Source organism: Ovis aries, chromosome 3 (assembly GCF_016772045.2).
Source record: "Ovis aries strain OAR_USU_Benz2616 breed Rambouillet chromosome 3, ARS-UI_Ramb_v3.0, whole genome shotgun sequence".
NCBI classification, from domain to species: domain Eukaryota; kingdom Metazoa; phylum Chordata; class Mammalia; order Artiodactyla; family Bovidae; genus Ovis; species Ovis aries.
Window position 1 is genome coordinate 165,624,626 of NC_056056.1, and position 20,342 is coordinate 165,644,967.

The 20,342-nt window shown below is 39.2% G+C and overlaps 1 protein-coding gene across 7 annotated transcripts in view; it reads right to left on the bottom strand.

Annotated features, from left to right (window-relative positions):
• Positions 1-20,342, bottom strand: part of NTN4 (netrin 4) — a 130,418-nt gene that overhangs the window by 38,892 nt on the left and 71,184 nt on the right. For all 7 annotated transcript variants that reach the window (XM_060413055.1, XM_060413053.1, XM_060413054.1 and 4 more), the window contains exons 4-5: positions 19,661-19,787; positions 15,204-15,392 (exon numbers count right to left, since the gene is read on the bottom strand). In XM_060413055.1, coding sequence (XP_060269038.1) covers positions 15,204-15,392; positions 19,661-19,787 — 316 coding nt within the window. The remainder of the gene's footprint in view (positions 1-15,203; positions 15,393-19,660; positions 19,788-20,342) is intronic.

Consider the following 20,342-nt stretch of genomic DNA (forward strand, 5'->3'; position numbering starts at 1 on the left):
CTGAATGAATTGTTATTCCTCCTTGCAGAATCTATTGTACATTTAATAGAATATTTACCTGGACACATTAGTTCATTCAACAAATAATAATAACATTGCTCTTGGGACTCTATTCACAGTTAGGTAACTAGTTCCTGCCAGATAAGCCAAGGACTTATTGGTTCCATGGATGTTCTAGGCTTTTTTCCCTCCTAACAAACACCATGCTAAATACTATGGTCCTTGTGTGTAAACTTTTAGTTACTGGCCATAAATTCTCCAAACCTGAATAAACAGGGCCCCAAGCCAACTCCACTAGCCAATAGATTTATTCCTGTGAGAAATTAAATCATCTCTATTCTCACTTCCCCTTTATTTTAACCTTAACTAGAGTCACCTGTGGGACCCAAATAACCAACTACACATTTTCATAGCCAAGAAATCTCTTCTGAGGATTTTAGAGATGTTGTTTGTTTTTTTTTTTTTAACTAGAAGGGATCATTGAAACTGAATTTATTTCTACAACTTAGAAAAAAATTTTATTTTAGGACAGTGCATTTAAGGTCTGTAAACACAAGGGACATTGTGAATCTCTCCAGCTGAATTTAGGGTTGAGAATAAAATGGAGGCATAAACTAGTTGTTAAGATACAGGAAAAATCTATCACTGTGTCCTGAGACATGGTGGAGGATTTTGTCTTTGTTCTAAAACAGCAGTTTCTTCTAAAGTAACTCACTTGAAATCCTTAAAGTCACTTATGTGCCTTTGGTAGCCTGTAACCTTGATAGATTTTCCTATGGCAGGCCTATTGAAAATATGAGAATAACCCTACTAGACAGTGGTAGAATAACCCTACTAGACAGTGGCTTTTTAGTGGGGAGGAAGCCCTGATTTGCAGCATTGCTCAGTTCTATAATTTAAATATTCCTACCATGACCAATTTCAAGCCACCAGGCTTTTTAAGTCAGAAACTCAGATTCTAAACCAAAAGTAGGATGGTTTCTTTCCTTTGAACAAAGTCTTGCCTCCACTTTCACAGTACCCTTATCTTATCTCAAGCACTGTTGCTATCTAGTCATTGGTTCCCAAACCTGTATGTGGATCAGAATCACTTGGCGGGAGGTATGGGAGGAAGGAGATATATGTATAATTTACAGCTGATTCACTTTGCTGTACGATAGAAACTAACACAACATTGTAAAGCAACTATATACCCCAACAAAAATTAATCAAAATTTTTAAAAAAGAATCATTTGAGAAGGCTTGTTTATTTTTGAGATTAGTTGTCAGTTGCTTCATTTGCTATAATATTTTCCCATTCTGAAGGCTGTCTTTTCACCTTGCTTATAGTTCCCTTTGTTGTGAAAAAGCTCTTAAGTTTAATTAGGTCCCATTTGTTTATTTTTGCTTTTATTTCCAATATTTTAGGAAGTGGGTCATAGAGGATCCTGCTGTGATGTATGTCAGAGAGTGTTTTGCCTATGTTCTCCTCTAGGAGTTTTATAGTTTCTGGTCTTACGTTTAGATCTTCAATCGATTTTGAGTTTATTTTTGTGTATGGTGTTAGAAACCATGAAAAGATGCTCAACATCACTCATTATCAGAGAAATGCAAATCAAAACCACAATGAGGTACCATTTCACGCCAGTCAGAATGGCTGCAATCCAAAAGTCTACAAGCAATAAACGCTGGAGAGGGTGTGGAGAAAAGAGAACCCTCTTACACTGTTGGTGGGAATGCAAACTAGTACAGCCACTACGGAGAACAGTGTGGAGATTCCTTAAACTGGAAATTGAACTGCCTTATGACCCAGCAATCCCACAGGTGGGCATACACACCGAGGAAACCAGAATTGAAAGAGACACGTGTACGCCAATGTTCATCGCAGCACTGTTTATAATAGCCAGGACATGGAAGCAACCTAGATGTCCATCAGCAGACGAATGGATAAGAAAGCTGTGGTACACATACACAATGGAGTATTACTCAGCCATTAAAAAGAATACATTTGAATCAGTTCTAATGAGGTGGATGACACTGGAGCCTATTATACAGAGTGAAGTAAGCCAGAAAGAAAAACACCAATACAGTATACTAACACATATATATGGAATTTAGAAAGATGGTAACAATAACCCTGTATGCGAGACATCAAAAGAGACACAGACGTATAGAACAGTCTTTTGGACTGTGTGGGAGAAGGCGAGGGTGGGATGATTTGGGAGAATGGCATTGAAACATGTATAATATCATATAAGAAACAAATCACCAGTCCAGGTTCAATGCAGGATACAGGATGCTTGGGACTGGTGCACTGGGATGACCCAGAGGGATGGTACGGGGAGATAGGAGGGAGGGGGGTTCAGGATGGGGAACACATGTACACCCATGGCGGATTCATGTTGATGTATTGCAAAACCAATACAATATTATAAAGTAATTAGCCTCCAATTAAATAAATAAGTTTAAATTAAAAAAAAAAAAACTCAACATTCAGAAAACTAAGATCATGGCATCTGGTCCCATCACTTCACGGCAAATAGATGGGGAAACAGTGAGAGACTTTATTGGGGGGGGGGCTCCAAAATCACTGCAGATGGTGACTGCAGCCATGAAATTAAAAGACGCTTATTCCTTGGAAGAAAAGTTATGACTAACCTAGACAACATATTAAAAAGCAGAGACATTACTTTGCCAACAAAGGTCCATCTAGAGTCAAGGCTATGGTTTTTCCAGTAGTCATGTATGGATGTGAGAGTTGGACAATAAAGAAAGCTGACTGGCAAAGAATTGATGCTTTTGAACTGTGGTGTTGGAGAAGACTCTTGAGAGTCCCTTGGACTGCAAGGAGATCCAACCAGTCCATCCTAAAGGAAATCAGTTCTGAATATTCACTGGAAGGACTAATGCTAAAGCTGAAACTCCAATACTTTGGCCATCTGATGCAAAGAATTGACTCATTTGAAAAGACCCTGATGCTGGGAAAGATTGAAGGTGGAAGGAGAAGGGGACGACAGAGGATGAGATGGTTGGATGGCATCATGGACTCAATGGACATGAGTTGGTGATGGACAAGGAGGCCTGACATTCTGCAGTCCATGGGGTCTCAGAGTCAGACACAACTGAGCAACTGAACTGAACTGAACTGTGATTATTTCACTGCTAGAAATATGAAGTTTATTTTCTCCTTAATATACAGGCATAGGCTCTTGCTCTAGCACTTGAAAATGAGGAACAAACATATAGAAGGAATCTTCAAGGATATATCTTTGTAAGTGACTCTTCATATAGAGAAGGCCACTATACAATGCAATATTTCCAGTGTGTTCTATGGAACACTTGTCCTGAAAGAGACTCCATAAGAAAAGCATTCTCTGGTTAAATTTGGGAGACATACTTCAAAGCTATATAGGAGTTTTACCATGAACATTGTCATTTAAAGTCTCTGAGAAATCTTTAAGTAAAGAAGCCTTTGACTAATTCATCATTTCCTGAATCTGAAGGCTGTAGAAAAATTCCCATATATCTAATTTCTATTAACATCTTATGGAGTTAATGTTCCATGAATCAAACTTTGGAAAACGCCAAATCATAGAAACACATGTATCCAGATTTCCATCCTTTTCATCAGTAAACCTCTATGTAATTCATTTAAAAATCCAAGTCTATATGCTTACAAAGGGAGATACAAGCTTTGGTTAATTTGAATGCTCAGGAATCGTAGAATATTCTGTCTGGCTAACTTTAAAAAAAATTAACTGTAGAATAAGTGCTAAATGCATTTAACCCTTAATGAAAAGTATTCTGCCCACTCTCAAACTTTAAATCTAATCACCTGAGAGTTTTGGTAAAGTGCGTGTTAGATTCAGTAGGTCTGGGGTGGGGATCAGAGGTTCATCAGCAACTGGATGATCCCAATGCAGCTGGTCTTTGGACCACACACTGAGCATCAGGTTACTTTTCTGCCTTGGAAAGCACAGTAAAATAAATACATTGTTATTTTGAATAACAGTATACATGTTGATGAAGCCACACACTGAGACAGTTTAATTTTTTTTTCAAATGTCCACTTGTTTTCTTGATATGAGCTTCTCATATAAAAGTAAAGTGGGACCCAATGGGCAGAAAAGTTGCAGCCATAATGATTCTCTATCAGCACTTAGCATGAAATATGGTGCACTGTGCTGTGTGTGTGCTAAGTCCCTTCAGTCGTGTCTGACTTCTTGTGACCCCATGGACTGTAGCCCTCCAGGCTCCTCTGTCCATAGGATTCTCCAGACAAGAATACTGGAGTGGGTTGTGCCCTCCTTCAGAGGATCTTCCCAACTCAGGGATCAAACTTGCATCTCTTATGTCTCCTGCATTGGCAGGCAGGTTCTTCACCACTAAAGCCACTTGGAAAGCTTGTGGTGCACTGTAGGTACTTGATAAATGTTAAGTACACTAACGTATTTTTCATAAGCTTAAAACACAGCCTTGGTGTTTTAAATCTAAAGGTGATATAGAGACACATCTGCTAAAGAGGGAGTTAATAATATGAAATATTACTAAATGAAAATGTTGCCAAACTTATTGCCAACCAAACAGCATGTTATGGAAAATACTTGAGAGAAAAATAGGATGCGCTAATAAGTGGTGGAGTCTACTCCTGACTCAGAAAAGGGAAAGGAAGAACTAGAGTCATAACCTGGAAGAAGGTGCCAGTTAAGAAAAGCCATGCTTGGGAAGTGGACACAGGCATCTGTGTCCCAAACATATGCTGGAATAGTCATAACATGAATGGAGACATGCCTTCCTCAGGCAGTCTACCCAGAATCGAAGGCATGTCTGGAAAAGGAAAAAAGGAAATATAGATCTTCCATACTAATCCATTCACCTCCTACAAATTATACTAAAAGGACTAAATTGGTACCAGTTATTTTCATAATTCCCCTATTTGTTGCACCATACTTATATGGTATAAATATTTTGAATTAGGAGTGATTAGCAGTATGAATTATTGGTGGTCATTATTCAAGTCATTCAGGACTCCAGATGTAAGGGAATACTATGATAATTTAAGGGGTTCAGAAACTAATCCAGAAAAGTGTGTTACAGTTATCTTATAATGTTTTGTTTTGTTCTAGAATGTCATTACTGTGCTGTTCATGGAATTTTAATTGAAAGAGCTTTGGTACCTTTAGTCTTCTGACACTTTGACATTGCCTATAAACATCCTTTGGTAGGGTCCGGTAATTATATTAAATGGTACTTATTGACTGACTATCACCTGCTTGTGGGATAGTTCAACCCACACCATCTCACTGATGGAAGTATCCAAGATGAGGGTATCACCAGCCAACCACCCATCTTCTCTACTTCTCTCATCCTCATACTCCTCTACCATGCTGCCCCTCTTTTTTTCCCTCTGTAAGGTCCGTCTAGTCAAGGTTATGGTTTTTCCAGTGGTCATGTATGGATGTGAGAGTTGGACTATAAAGAAAACTGTGCACTGAAGAATTGATGCTTTTGAACTGTGGTGTTGGAGAAGACTCTTGAGAGTCCCTTGGACTGCAAGGAGATCCAACCAGTCCATCCTAAAGGAGATCAGTCCTGGGTGTTCATTGGAAGGACTGATGTCGAAGCTGAAACTCCAATACTTTGGCCACCTGATGTGAAGAGCTGACTCATTGGAAAAGACTCTGATGCTGGGAAAGATTGAGGGCAGGAGGGGAAGGGGACGACAGAGGATGAGATGGCTGGATGGCATCACCGACTCAATAGACATGGATTTGAGTAAACTCCGGGAGTTGGTGATGGACAGGGAGGCCTGGCATGCTGTGGTTCATGGGGTGGCAAAGAGTTGGACACGACTGAGCAACTGAACTGAACTGAAGTGTTCTAAAATTTTTCCAGTTCTTTGAATATGCTATCGTCTTTCTTCCTTCTGTTCCTCTTTAGCACTGGTTATTCTCACTGCTGGGAATATCCTTTATCCATATTATGTTGATTCCTATTAAACTTCAGGTCTTAGATCTTAAGCCGAAAAATCAACTCTTGTTCATTGCTCCTCCTATGATCGCTCCTGTATACTCTAAACAGTACTGGTCATACTGGTGTGATTTAACACACATATATATATCACGAGTTGCCTATACACACACACACACACACACACACACATACATACATACATACATATATATATTTATTCACACATAAGCTCTGTAAAAAGACTGTGTCTCAAAAAAAAAAAAAGAAAGACTGTCTCTCTTGTTCACTGTTATAATTCCCAGGAATGAGCACACTTAGTACACAGTAATATTCAATAAGAATTTGTTGAATGAAAGGGAAAGTTTTTTAAATGTTCTAATTTTACTTCAAGTCTACTGACCTTGGAAATCAAACAGTATATTATGGAAAATATTGTCTCTATAGGCATTTTCATGGACTAAAAAGTAATAAAAAGTTATGTGTTTTGTTAGTGTTAGCTACATTCTCACATTTTGCTGATATTTTTATAGAACTGTAATTTGGAGACCAAAACCTATAAAGCCTTTTCGGCAAAGGTCCCCAGAAGAGCTATATAAGTAGTGGGATAACTTTTTAAATAATCTCTTTCATGATCTTTTTATAAAACTCTGAAACCATGAGCCCTCTAGTATTTAAAGAGCTAGAGCTGACACAACCTTTTTACATTTTGTAAGAATGTGAGCAGTAGCTTGAACACAGAACAGTAACAAAACAAAAGGTGTTTATTTTGGCTCCAAGTCGGCCAATAAACCTTTTCTATTTCTCTTTTTATTGTAAGACTTAGGCATTAAAAAAAATTATCTCTGTTTCAATCTTTTCTACATTTACTCATCTTACCATTTGAAAAGCTGAAGAACTTAAATTTTGACTAGTAAAGTAAAATGCAATGAAATATATGCAATGCTTTCAAATTAATCTGAACATTATATTAGTAAAATATATTGGAAATATATGAAACTTTCCAGATTAATCACTGCAATGGCTCCCAGTACCCTAGAAAATTAATACCAAAAATTTTTAGGCTAGCATACAAGGCCCTCCAAAATCTAGTCCTAATCAATGTTTCAAAGTTTTCTTTCTCTCTTCTTACAGATCTGCTTGTTACTCTAATGAAAGTGACCAGCCATTTGCTATACCAGAACATGCGCATGCATGCTCACTCAGTTGTGTCTGATTCTTTGCAATGCCATGGACTGTAGCCCACCAGGCTCCTATGTCCATGGAATTTTCCAGGCAAGAATACTGGAGTGGGTTGCCATCTCCTACTCCAGGAGAATCTTCCCAACCCAGGAATCAAACCTGTGTGTCCTGTGTCTCTTGCATTGACATTAACCACTGAGCCACCTGGGAAGCCATACCAGAACAGTGAAAGTGAAATGAAGTCGCTCAGTTGTGTCCGACTCTTTGCGACCCCATGGATGGTAGCCTGCCAGGCTCCGTGGTCCATGGGATTTTCCAGGCAAAAATACTGGAGTGCTGCCATTTCCTTCTCCAGGGGATCAGAGTAGATGCTTAAATGTTAGTTAGATATTAGAAACTGGGTTTGTTTTAATCAATGTAAGTAAAATTTACAGTCTTCATCTAGACCAGTGTTTCTCAAACTGCTTGCATCAGAATCACCTGGCAGGCTTGTAAAATTCAGATTTTTGGGCTCCACCCCAAAATCTGGTGCAGCTGGCTTGGATTGCAGTCTGAGCACTTGCATTTCTAACACATTCCCAGATGATGCTGATGGTCAAGGAACCAGACATTTTGAGAATCACTGGTTTGCTTGTTGACTGCAACTAAACTTGAATTGAGCTGCCTTTGTTCAACATAAGAATGAATCTTTGAAAAGTAAGTCAGATTATACCACTTTTCTGTTCAAATATCTGTGCTGGTTCATCATTTTACTTCAAGTAAAAGGTGCTGTGCTTTCAGTGGCTCACAGGCCCACATTATTTGCCTCATACCTCTGGTCTCGTTGCCTGCTTCCCCCCAAATCCCATTCTGATGCAGCCAAGCTGACCTTGTTTTCATTTTGACACATTAAGCACCTTCCTGTCTGAGGACATTTGCTCTGGGTATTCCATCTGCTTAAATTTTCTTAAATATTTGGCCAACTTTTTTACTATCTTCAGTTCTTTGCTCAAGTCTCACCTTCTTAGTGATGAGGCCTATCCTCATTCAATACTGCATCTTGTCTATGTTCTCACTTATATCAGTGAGAAGCTAAAAAATCAAACTTACAGGAATAGAGAACAGATTGGTGGTTTCCAGAGGTGGGGAATGAGGGGTTGTTAGGGCAAAATAGGTGAAGATGATAAAAAAAAAGCAACAACAACAAACATCCAGTTATAAGATAAATAAGTTTTGGGGATATAATGTATAGCATGATAACTACAGTTAATACCATACTATATATGTGAAAGTTTCTAACAGAGTAGATTATAAAAGTTTTCATCATAAGGAAAAAATTATAATTAGGTGAGGTGATAGATGTTAACTAAACTTATTGTGGTGATCACTTCACAATTACACATATACCAAATGATTATGCTGTACATCTTAAATTCATATAGTGCTATATGCCAATTATTTCTTAAATAATGAAAGTGAAAAATAATACTGCATCTTGTCACTCCTCTTCTCATTCCAAACCCCTGGCACCTCAGATCCTTCTTAACTTGTTTGATTTATACTTCTTTGGTGATATTATTAATAGCACTTAAACCATCTTCTAACATATATACTATATACTTCATTTATTAATTTTATTTATTTATTTTTATTAGTTTTTATTGGAGTATAGTTGCTTTACAATGTTATGTTAGTTTCTGCTATACAGCAAAGTGAATCAGCTATACATATATATAGCCCTTCTTTTTTTGGACTTCCTCCCCATTTAGGTCACCACAGAGCACTGAGTAGAGCTCCCTGTGCTATAAAATGTTCTAATTATTTATGTATTTTATATATAGTATTAATAGTGTATATATGTCTCCCCAGCCTCCCAGTTCATCCCACCTGTTCCCTCTTTGGAATCCATACATTTGTTCTCTATGTCTATGTCTCTATTTCTGTTTTGCACATAAGATCATCTATACCATTTTTCTAGATTCCACTATATGTGTTAATATACAATATCTGCTTTTCTCTGACTGACTTACTTCACTCTATATGACAGTCTCTAGGTCCATTTACATCTCTCCAAATGATCCAATTTCATTCTTTTTTATGACTGAGTAACATTTCATTGTATATATGTACCACATCTCCTTTACCCATTCCTCTGTTGATAGATATTTGGGTTGTTTCCATATCCTGGCTATTGTGAATAGCGCTGCAGTGAACTTGGGGGTGCCTGTGTCTTTTTGAGTTATGGTTTTCTTTGGGTATATGCCCAGGAGTAGAATCACTGGGTCATATGGTAGTTCTATGTTTATTTTTTTAAGGAACCTTCAGAATGTTCTTCATAGTGACTGTATCAATTTACATTCCCACCAATAGTTCAAAAAGCTATACAAATTGGAAAATAAGTAAAAATGTCACTGTTTGCAGATAACATACTATACATAGAAAATCCTACAGTTACTACTAGAAAACTACTAGAGCTAATTAATGAATCTGGGAAAGCAGGATACAAAATTAATGCACAGAAATCTCTTGCATCCCTACACACTAACAGTAAAAGATCACAAAGAGAAATTAAGGAAATAATCTCATTTATCATTCCATCAAAAAGAATAAAATACCTAGGAATAAACGTACCTAAAGAAGTAAAGGACCTGTACTCAGAAAACTATAAGACACTGGTGAAAGAAACCAAAGATGATACAGAAGGTGTTTTTGGATGGGAAGAATCAATATTGTGAAAATGACTATACTCCCAAAGCAATCTACATATACAATACAATCCCTATAACAGTATCTTTCTGAAAATGTTACCCATTGCCATGCAAGGCAGTAAATTAATTTCCTGTTTTATCTGCTTGTTAGTGCATACATTCTTTCTTTTAGACATTTTTACTAGTGGTCTGAAGATGTGAAATACCCCCATACACATATCTATTTAAATATATCCGGTACAAAATGAATATGGGCTGAATATGTTAGGGCTGAATATGTTTTAGATTGAAAAATTTCATAAGCAGACCCTTCACTAAGCACACAGAGTTAAGGAAACTACATGTTAGTCCCTAAGGTACTATGGATTTTAAAGGAGTAATTATTTTTGTTATAAGGTATTTTTAGTCAATAAAGAGTACATCTTACAGGACCACAGTTTATACTAGTTTTTCATTTCTTTAGGACTTACTATATGACAAGCAACCCTCTAAACACTCCACATACTTTAGGTTATATAGTTCTCATTACAACCTTGTGAGTAGAAAGACATTGGAGTCCAAGACCTTCAACAGCTGGCACTGGGTTACACAACTGTAAGAGGCAGGGTAAATTTCTATTCTAGATCTCTTTGAATCCTACTAAAATGAAAGTTTGATGGTTGGAGCATGTAGAAGGGAGGCTCAAGTATATGTGCATCAGTTCAGTTCAGTCACTCAGTCGTGTCTTTGCGACCCCGTGAATCACAGCACGCCAGGCCTCCCTATCATCACCAACTCCTGGAGTTCACTCAAACTCATGTCCATCGAGTCGGTGATACCATTCAGCCATCTCATCCTCTGCCATCCCATTCTCCTCCTGCCCTCAATGCCTCCCAGCATCAGGGTCTTTTCCAGTGGGTCAACTCTTCGCATGAGGTGGAGTTTCAGCTTCAACATCAGTCCTTCCAGTGAACACCCAGGACTGATCTCCTTTAAGATGCACTGGTTGGATCTCCTTGCAGTCCAAGGGACTCTCAAGAGTCTTCTCCAACACCACAGTTCAAAAGCATCAATTATTCGGTGCTCAGCTTTCTTACAGTCCAACTCTCACATCCATACATGACCACAGGAAAAACCATAGCCTTGACTAGATGGACCTTTGTTGGCAAAGTAATATCTCTGCTTTTCTATATGCTATCTAGGTTGGTCATAAGTTTCCTTCCAAGGAGTAAGCGTCTTAATTTCATGGCTGCAAACACCATCTGCAGTGATTTTGGAGCCCTAAGAAGTAAAGTCTCTCACTGTTTCCACTGTTTCCCCATCTATTTCCCATGAAGTGATGGGACTGGATGCCATGATCTTCGTTTTCTGAATGTTGAGCTTTAAGCCAACTTTTTCACTCTCCTCTTCACTTTCATCAAGAGGCTTTTTAGTTCCTCTTTACTTTCTGCCATAAGGATGGTGTCATCTGCATATCTGAGGTTATTGATATTTCTCCCGGCAATCTTGATTCCAGCTTGTGCTTCTTCCAGCCCAGTGTTTCTCTAGATGTGCTCTGCATATAAGTTAAATTAGCAGGGTGACAATATACCGCCTTGACGTACTCCTTTTCCTATTTGGAACCAGTCTGTTGTTCCATGTCCAGTTCTAACTGTTGCTTCCTAACCTGCATATAGGTTTCTCAAGAGGCGGGTCAGGTGGTCTGGTATGCCCATCTTTTCAGAATTTTCCACAGTTTATTGTGATCCACACAGTCAAAGGCTTTGGCATAGTCAATAAGGCAGAAATAGATGTTTTTCTGGAATTCTCTTGCTTTTTCCATGATCCAGCAGATGTTGGCAATTTGATCTCTGGTTCCTCTGCCTTTTCTAAAACCAGTTTGAACATCTGGAAGTTCACGGTTCACATATTGTTGAAGCCTGGCTTGGAGACTTTTGAGCATTACTTTACTAGTGTGTGTGATGAGTGCAATTGTGTGGTAGTTTGAGCATTGTTTGGCTTTGCCTTTCTTTGGGATTGGAATAAAAACTGACCTTTTCCAGTCCTGTGGCCACTGCCGAGTTTTCCAAATTTTTGGCATATTGAGTGCAGCACTTTCATAGCATCATCTTTCAGGATTTGAAACAGCTCAACTGGAATTCCATCACCTCCACTAGGTTTGTTCGTGGTGATGCTCTCTAAGGCCCACTTGACTTCACATTCCAAGATGTCTTGCTTTAGGTGAGTGACCACACCATCGTGATTATATGGGTCATGAAGCTCTTTTTTGTACAGTTCTTCCGTGTATTCTTATCACCTCTTCTTAATATCTTCTGCTTTTGCTAGGTCCATACCATTTCTGTCCTTTATCAAGCCCATCTTTGCATGAAATGTTCCCTTGGTATCTCTAATTTTCTTGAAGAGGTCTCTAGTCTTTCCCATTCTGTTCTTTTCCTCTATTTCTTTGCATTGGTCGCTGAAGAAGGCTTTCTTATCTCTTCTTGCTATTCTTTGGAACTCTGCATTCAGATGCTTATATCTTTCCTTTTCTCCTTTGCTTTTTGCCTCTCTTCTTTTCACAGCTATTTGTAAGGCCTCCCAGACAGCCATTTTGCTTTTTTGCTTTTCTTTTCCATGGGGATGGTCTTGATCCCTGTCTCCTGTACAATGTCACAAACCCCCATCCATAGTTCATCAGGCACTCTGTCTATCAGATCTAGTCCCTTAAATCTATTTCTCACTTCCACTGTGTAATCGTAAGGGATTTGATTTAGGTCATACCTGAATGGTCTAGTGGTTTTCCCCACTTTCTTCAATTTAAGTCTGAATTTGCTAATTCACTATATTACAGCAGAAACCAAAACAATGTTGTAAAGCAATTATCCTCCAAATAAAATAAATAAATGAAAGTCTGAGTACAGAAATAGCATTTAGAATCAAATCCCATACCAGCCAGAGAAGCTCAGAGGGCTCAAACATACCGTGTATACACCAGGACCCAGAGACCCCACAGAGACTGAGACAGAACTGTGTTTGGGTGTCTCCAGAGGAGGTACAGGTCAGAATTGGATTGCTTCAGGGGCAGGGGCTCTGGTTGCAGTAGACCTGGGTATGGCATAAGCCCTTTGGGAGGAGGTCGCCATTAACCCACCATAGAGTCGCTAGAACTTACACAGGACTGGAGAAACAGACACTCGAAGGGCACAAACAGAACCTTGTGTGCACCAGGACCCAGGAGAAAGGAGCAGTGACCCCACAAGAGACTAACCCAGACTTGCCCATAGCGTCCAGGAGTCTCTGGTGGAGGCGTGGGTCAGCGGTGGCCCACTGCAGGGTTGGGGACACTGAGTATAGCAGTGCGTGCATGGGACTTTTTCATTACCTCCACCATAGTTTGGCCTCAGGTCAAATAATACCAACAAAGGTCCGTCTAGTCAAAGCTATGTTTTTCCAGTAGTCATGTATGGATGTGAGAGTTGGACTATAAAGAAAGCTGAGCACCGAAGAATTGATGCTTTTGAACTGTGGTGTTGGAGAAGACTCTTGAGAGTCCCTTGGACTGCAAGGAGATCCAACCAGTCCATCCTAAAGCAAATCAGTCTGAATATTCACTGGAAGGACTGATGCTAAAGCTGAAACTCCAATACTTTGGCCACCTGATGCGAAGAACTGACTCATCTGAAGAGACCCTGATGCTGGGAAAGATTGAAGGCGGATGAGAAGGTGACAACACAGGATGAAATGGTTGGATGGCATCACCAACTCAAGGGACATGAATTTTAGTAAATTCCAGGAGTTGGTGAGGGCCAGGGAAGCCTGGAGTGCTGCAGTCCATGGGGTCTCAAAGAGTTGGACATGACTGAGCGACTGAACTGAACTCACCTGAGTACAGAAAAAAACAGGAGTAAAACAATTCTTGGAGAAATATTGTGACGTAAATTCACAATTTGGGGCTTAGTGTTGAAAGTGAGCTGTTCCATGTTCTATCTTCAACAATATAAGAGAAAAAGCCTGTAACAAGTAAGCCCACTAGTATTTCATGTAAATACCTCCTGCCTTATGTCAAAACTGTTTTTTTCAAGAGCTACAGAAATTTTCCTTTAAATTAAAAACAAACTCAAGATTTTAAATGATTGTTTCCCATTGTATTGTTCCTTTCCTGTCTCTGTTTTTTGACCTAGAATGTAGAGTTCTTAGTGGGAAGAGGAAGGGCATGATCATTCATCTCCATTAACAGCCTTGAGTGGTTTCTATGATCTAATCATCTGTGAGTCAACAGACATGTAAATGCTCATGTAGTTAGAGGAACTATTCATCCACACTGGACTTTTACTTAAGCTCTGTCTACATCCTTCATAGTCATGTTTCAGAGAATGTCTCATTAACTGAGCAGATCTTTGAAAACTATACTCTTTCTTTGAAAAAAAAACCTCTTATTGGATTTATGCCAACAAAAAGCCGAACCCATTCTTTAATAGTTCAGTATTGGGGGGAACGTAAGGAATTACTGTTATGTTCTAAATTCATTTTTGATACCATGGTATCTTAGAGCAGAGTCAACCAGATTGCATTCACAGTGGAACCAAAACCTGTCATTTGTCAGATGTTCAAGTTCACTGCAGAGATGAAAGCAAGAATGACCCAAGTGCAGATAACCACTCTTTATTTTATCAGTTTGAGTCCATTATTGTCTGTGTCCTACTCATATATTTGGTCTTAAGAAAATCTGAGCACCGCAGAATTAATGCTTTTGAACTGTGGCGGTGGAGAAGCCTCTTGAGAGTCCCTTGGACTGCAAGGAGATCAAACTAGTCAATCCTGAAGAAAATCAACCCTGAATATTCATTGGAAGGACTGATGCTGAAGCTGAAACTCCAATACTTTGGCCACCTAGTGAGAAGAGCTGACTCATTGGAAAAGACCCTGATGCTGGGAAAGATTGAAGGGAGGAGGAGAAGGGGATGACAGAGGATGAGATGGTTGGATGGTATCACCAACTTGATGGACAGAAGTTTGAGGAAGCTCTGGAAGTTGGTGATAGACAGGAAAACCTGGCGTACTGCAGTTCATGGGGTTGCAAAGAGTTGGACATGACTGACTGACTGAACTGAGCTGAAGATAATCTTAAATATATCTTCCTCTTGATCATTCTTTTTTCCTTGTTATTAGTCATCTTGTTTTTCAAAATATGGTGCTATAGGAGAAAATGTTACTTCATGGAGAGTGAGTAAGGAGATTGTTTTTATGACTATTGTACTGTGCCCACCTGACAATTTTTACCCGTTATCAATGAAGTTAACTGAAGTGTATGAGTGGATTGTCTGAGAATTTGATGACCTCTCTCCCTTGGGTGAGCAAATGAAGGATGCAGTATCATCTCTTTTGTAAAAATCAAACTTTTTCCCCCATAACCATTAGTTCACTTACATTTGCAGGCATCTGGGGCAGAGAAAGGTCTTCGGAGGTCCCAGTAGAAGCCTGGCTTACATCGCTGGCAGTGTTGACCTTCTGTGTTGTGCTGACAGTCATTGCAGACACCGCCACTACGATTCCCTGATGCCTCCCACACATTAATGTCAAAGTGACAGGCATCAGCATGTCCATTGCACTTGCAGGCTGGGGGAAAGAAGGATCAGAGAAAAGCAAAGAATTAAAAATAAAATGACAGTTTCTCTAGTATTCAGGCAGTTACGAGTAGGGTAAGCTGACTGCTAATTTTTTTAAAAAAATAGTTTTTTCAGATTCATAAGTAGAAAACAGACTTGTGGTTGCCAAAGGGGTGCGAGGATGGGGAAAGGATAGAGTGGGAGTTTGGGGTTCAGTTCAGTTCAGTTCAGTCGCTCAGTCGTGTCTGACTCTTTGCGACCCCATGAATCACAGCACGCCAGGCCTCCCTGTCCATCACCATCTACCGGAGTTCACTCAGACTCACGTCCATCAAGTCCATGATGCCATCCAGCCATCTCATCCTCGGTCATCCCCTTCTCCTCCTGCCCCCAATCCCTCCCAGGATCAGTCTTTTCCAATGAGTCAACACTTCGCATGAGGTGCCAAAGTACTGGAGCTTTAGCTTTAGCATCATTCCTTCCAAAGAAATCCCAGGGCTGATCTCCTTCAGAATGGACTGGTTGGATCTCCTTGAAGTCAAAGGGACTCTCAAGAGTCTTCTCCAACACTGCAGTTCAAAAGTATCAATTCTTCGGCGCTCAGCCTTCTTCACAGTCCAACTCTCACATCCATACATGACCACAGGAAAAACCATAGCCTTGACTAGACGGATCTTGGTCGGCAAAGTAATGTCTCTGCTTTTGAATATACTATCTAGGTTGGTCATAACTTTTCTTCCAAGGAGTAAGCATCTTTTAATTTCATGGCTGCAGTCACCATATGCAGTGATGAGCCCCCAAAAAATAAAGTCTGACAGTCTTTCCACTGTTTGCCATCTATTTCCCATGAAGTGATGGGACCGGATGCCATGATCTTCATTTTCTGAATGTTGAGTTTTAAGCCAACTTTTTTGCTCTCCTCTTTCACTTTCATCAAGAGGCTTTTTAGCTCCTCTTCACTTCCTGCCATAAGGGTGGTGTCATCTGCTCATCTGCATATCTGAGGTGATTGATATTTTCCCGGCAATCTTGATTCCAGCTTGTGTTTCTTCCAGTCCAGCGTTTCTCATGGTGTACTCTGCAAATAAGTTAAATAAGCAGGGTGACAATATACAGCCTTGATGTACTCCTTTTCCTATTTGGAACCAGTCTGTTGTTCCATGTCCAGTTCTAACTGTTGCTTCCTGACCTGCTCACAGGTTTCTCAAGAGGCAGGTCAGGTGGTCTGGTATTCCCATCTTTTTCAGAATTTTCCACAGTTTATTGTGATCCACACAGTCAAAGGCTTTGGCATAGTCAATAAGGCAGAAATAGATGTTTTTCTGGAACTCTCTTGCTTTTTCCATGATCCAGAGGATGTTGGCAATTTGATCTCTGGTTCCTCTGCCTTTTCTAAAACCAGCTTGAACATCTGCAAGTTCACGGTTCACGTATTGTTGAAGCCTGGCTTAGAGAATTTTGAGCATTACTTTACTAGCATGTGAGATGAGTGCAATTGTGCAGTAGTTTGAGCATTCTTTGGCATTGCCTTTCTTTGGGATTGGAATGAAAACTGACCTTTTCCAGTCCTGTGGCCACTGCGGAGTTTTCCAAATTTGCTGGCATACTGAGTGCAGCACTTTCACAGCATCATCTTTCAGGATTTGAAAGAGCTCCACTGGAATTCCATCACCTCCACTAGCTTTGTTCGCAGTGATGCTTTCTAAGGCCCACTTGACTTCACATTCCAAGATGTCTGGCTCTAGATTAGTGATCACACCATCATGATTAACTGGGTCGTGAAGATCTTTTTTGTACAGTTCTTCCGTGTATTCTTGCCACCTCTTCTTAATATCTTCTGCTTCTGTTAGGTCCATACCATTTCTGTCCTTTATCAAGCCCATCTTTGCATGAAATGTTCCCTTGGTATCTCTAATTTTCTTGAAGAGGTCTCTAGTCTTTCCCATTCTGTTCTTTTCCTTTATTTCTTTGCATTGGTCGCTGAAGAAGGCTTTCTTATCTCTTCTTGCTATTCTTTGGAACTCTGCATTCAGATGCTTATATCTTTCCTTTTCTCCTTTGCTTTTTGCCTCTCTTCTTTTCACAGCTATTTGTAAGGCCTCCCCAGACAGCCATTTTGCTTTTTTGCTTTTCTTTTCCATGGGGATGGTCTTGATCCCTGTCTCCTATACAATGTCACGAACCTCATTCCATAGTTCATCAGGCACTCTATCTATCAGATCTAGTCCCTTAAATCTATTTCTCACTTCCACTGTATAATCATAAGGGATTTGTTTTGGGGTTAGCAGATGCAAACTATTATATATAGAATGGATAAACAATGAGGTTCTACTGTAATAGCACAGGGAACTACATTCAATAAACTGTGATAAACCATAATGGAAAAGAATATGGAAAAAAGAATACATGTGTGGGGTGTGTGTGTGTGTGTGTGTGTGTGTGTGTGTGTGAAGTTGCTTCAGTGGTGTCCGACTCTTTCGTCCCTTAAAGACTGTAGCCCGCCAGATTCTTCTGTCCATGGGATTCCCCAGGTAAGAATACTGGGATGGGTTGCCATTTCCTCCTATAGGGGATCTTCCCGACACAGGGATCAAACCTGTGTCTCTTATGCACTGGCAGGCGAGTTTTTTACCACTAATGCCACCTGGGAAGCCCTACGTATGTATAATTGAATCACTCTGCAGAAATTACCACAACATTGTAAATCAATTGTACTTCATTTTTTTAATTTAGTTTTTTGAATAGTATACATTTTCACAATACAGTCAAAACAGTGTAAGAAGGTTTATATATTAAGAACTCTAGTCTCCCCATCCCTATTCACCCTGTTTCCTCTGGCCCTCAGTAGTTTCTTTCCTTTCTTCCTTCCTTTTCGTTCATCCTTCTCTCCCTCCCACGTTCCTTCAAACCCCTTCAAAGGAAACTTCTGGTGCACAGGGGTTAGTAACTTGGCAGATAGATTGATTTGCCTTTCATGAAGCACCGTTCTTCAGTTATTGTACTGGTGAGTATGAGGTGGTCTGCTAAAGAGGCCTTAATTTTCTTATGGGAGAGGTTTGCAGTTTCTTATGTAACAGATTCTCAAAGTCATTTCTAAGATTATAGTCAGTAGCACCAAGTGACAAGTCTCTGTGTTCTATATGTATTTAGATACGCAGCTGGTCTCTGTGGAAAGGGCCATACTGGCACTCTAGGAATTTGGGAGAAATTCTTTAGATTCTCTTGATTGATTTAGAATAAGGATCTGGACTTTTTCCTGGAGGTCAGCTGTATTTGAAAATGTTTTTGCTATTGTTTTTCATTGTTTCCTTGATGTGTTATGATATTTTGACCAGATTCATAGTCTTTAAAAAGCATACTATAAGATAACTTAAGATTTATGCTTAGAGGAAATCCTGTACATTTCCGTGAAACTAAAACAAATCAGTTATGATGCCAAACTATGTATGGGAAGAGACTTCTCACAATTTTACCCACTGTATTTGCCTTTAAATCCTAGTAAAATTGAAGTTTGTTAGTGTAAACATTGTTATGGGCATGTGCCTTTCTCTGTGCCTGTATCTTTCTATTTCATGTGTGCTTCATTTTTAATTGCAAAGAAAAAAAAATGGTTCACATTCCCATATTTTTTACTCTTCTGTCTAATCTCTAACCTCAAACCCAAAGTTAGCCATGAGAGTGTTAGTCTCATTCTTGATGAACTGACATAGTTTCAAATCTAATTTGTTTTTAAAAGTATAAGTGAAGAGACAGGCATTATGGTATTCTAGAAAAAAAAGTATTTAATTTGGAGTCTGAAAACTAGGGATCAAGTCCTGACTCTATCATTTACTAACTTTGGCAAGATACTTCAAATTTTATTGGACCTCAGTTTACTGATCTCTAATATGGGATTAACACCACCTACTTTATAGGGTTGTTTTGAGAACTGAATTCAAGATACCTATTTTCATTATTATAATTCAGTATCTGTGAACTCTAAACCTCAGTTGCTCTGTGTCTGGACATGTTTTTATTATGTCAAACTCTCAAGAAGGGTGCTCAGGTTCAACATAGAGTCCCAGCAACACATTTTTGGCAAAATAGTCATATCAGCGACTTTGCAAGCAGTAATTATTTCCAATGGCTGAAGTCACAGAGGGCAGTGATATGGGCTATGTTTGTGTAGGTTAGCATCTGTCACCTACCACGTATTGTGTTTCTCAAGACAACAAACGAGAAGTCTACAGATGTTTACGTGACAAAGAAGGCTTCTGAGTCTGTGGACTTGGTACTTACTTCTGCACTCATTTGGAGACCCTGTTTTTCCATCAGCTGCCTCCCAGGGGCGGTCATTATATAAAGGTGCACAGTGTTGGCAGTGGGTGCCCGCTGTGTTGTGCTTACATATACACTTTCCATGGACCTGCAAAGAAAAGTAAGAGCTGAGAGCGCAAGCAACTCTAGGAAAGAACGTTCTTCCCACAACCTCATCTCGTTCATTGGCTTTAGCCATATGACATTCATTCACTTGAAGATGTTAGTCATCAAGATGAGAGATCCTTTCTTTGGTTTGTCTTTGCTGTTAATTCAAAAAACTGCAAAATATATATTTTCTTGACAGGAGGATACATGATCCAAATAAGCAATTCTGAGATAATTGCTAGGCATTTACTTAAAGTTTTAATACCTCAATTTTTTTTATTCTTTACACAAAAGTAATACATCTTCAATACAGAAAATTTAGATCTTTCCATGTCATTAAATGTTTTTGTACAACACCCATTTTAATGATTTTCTTGTACAATATACAGTTTATTTGACCAATCACCTATTTTTGGTTATTTAGGCTTTTAAATATTTTTATACAGTATATTTTAATTCTATAATTAATATCCTTGTAGCTATTGTGTACATTTTCATTTATTTGAAATGTGTTTTCTAGAAGTAAAGTTGAACAGTCATCATCTGTATATTTTTA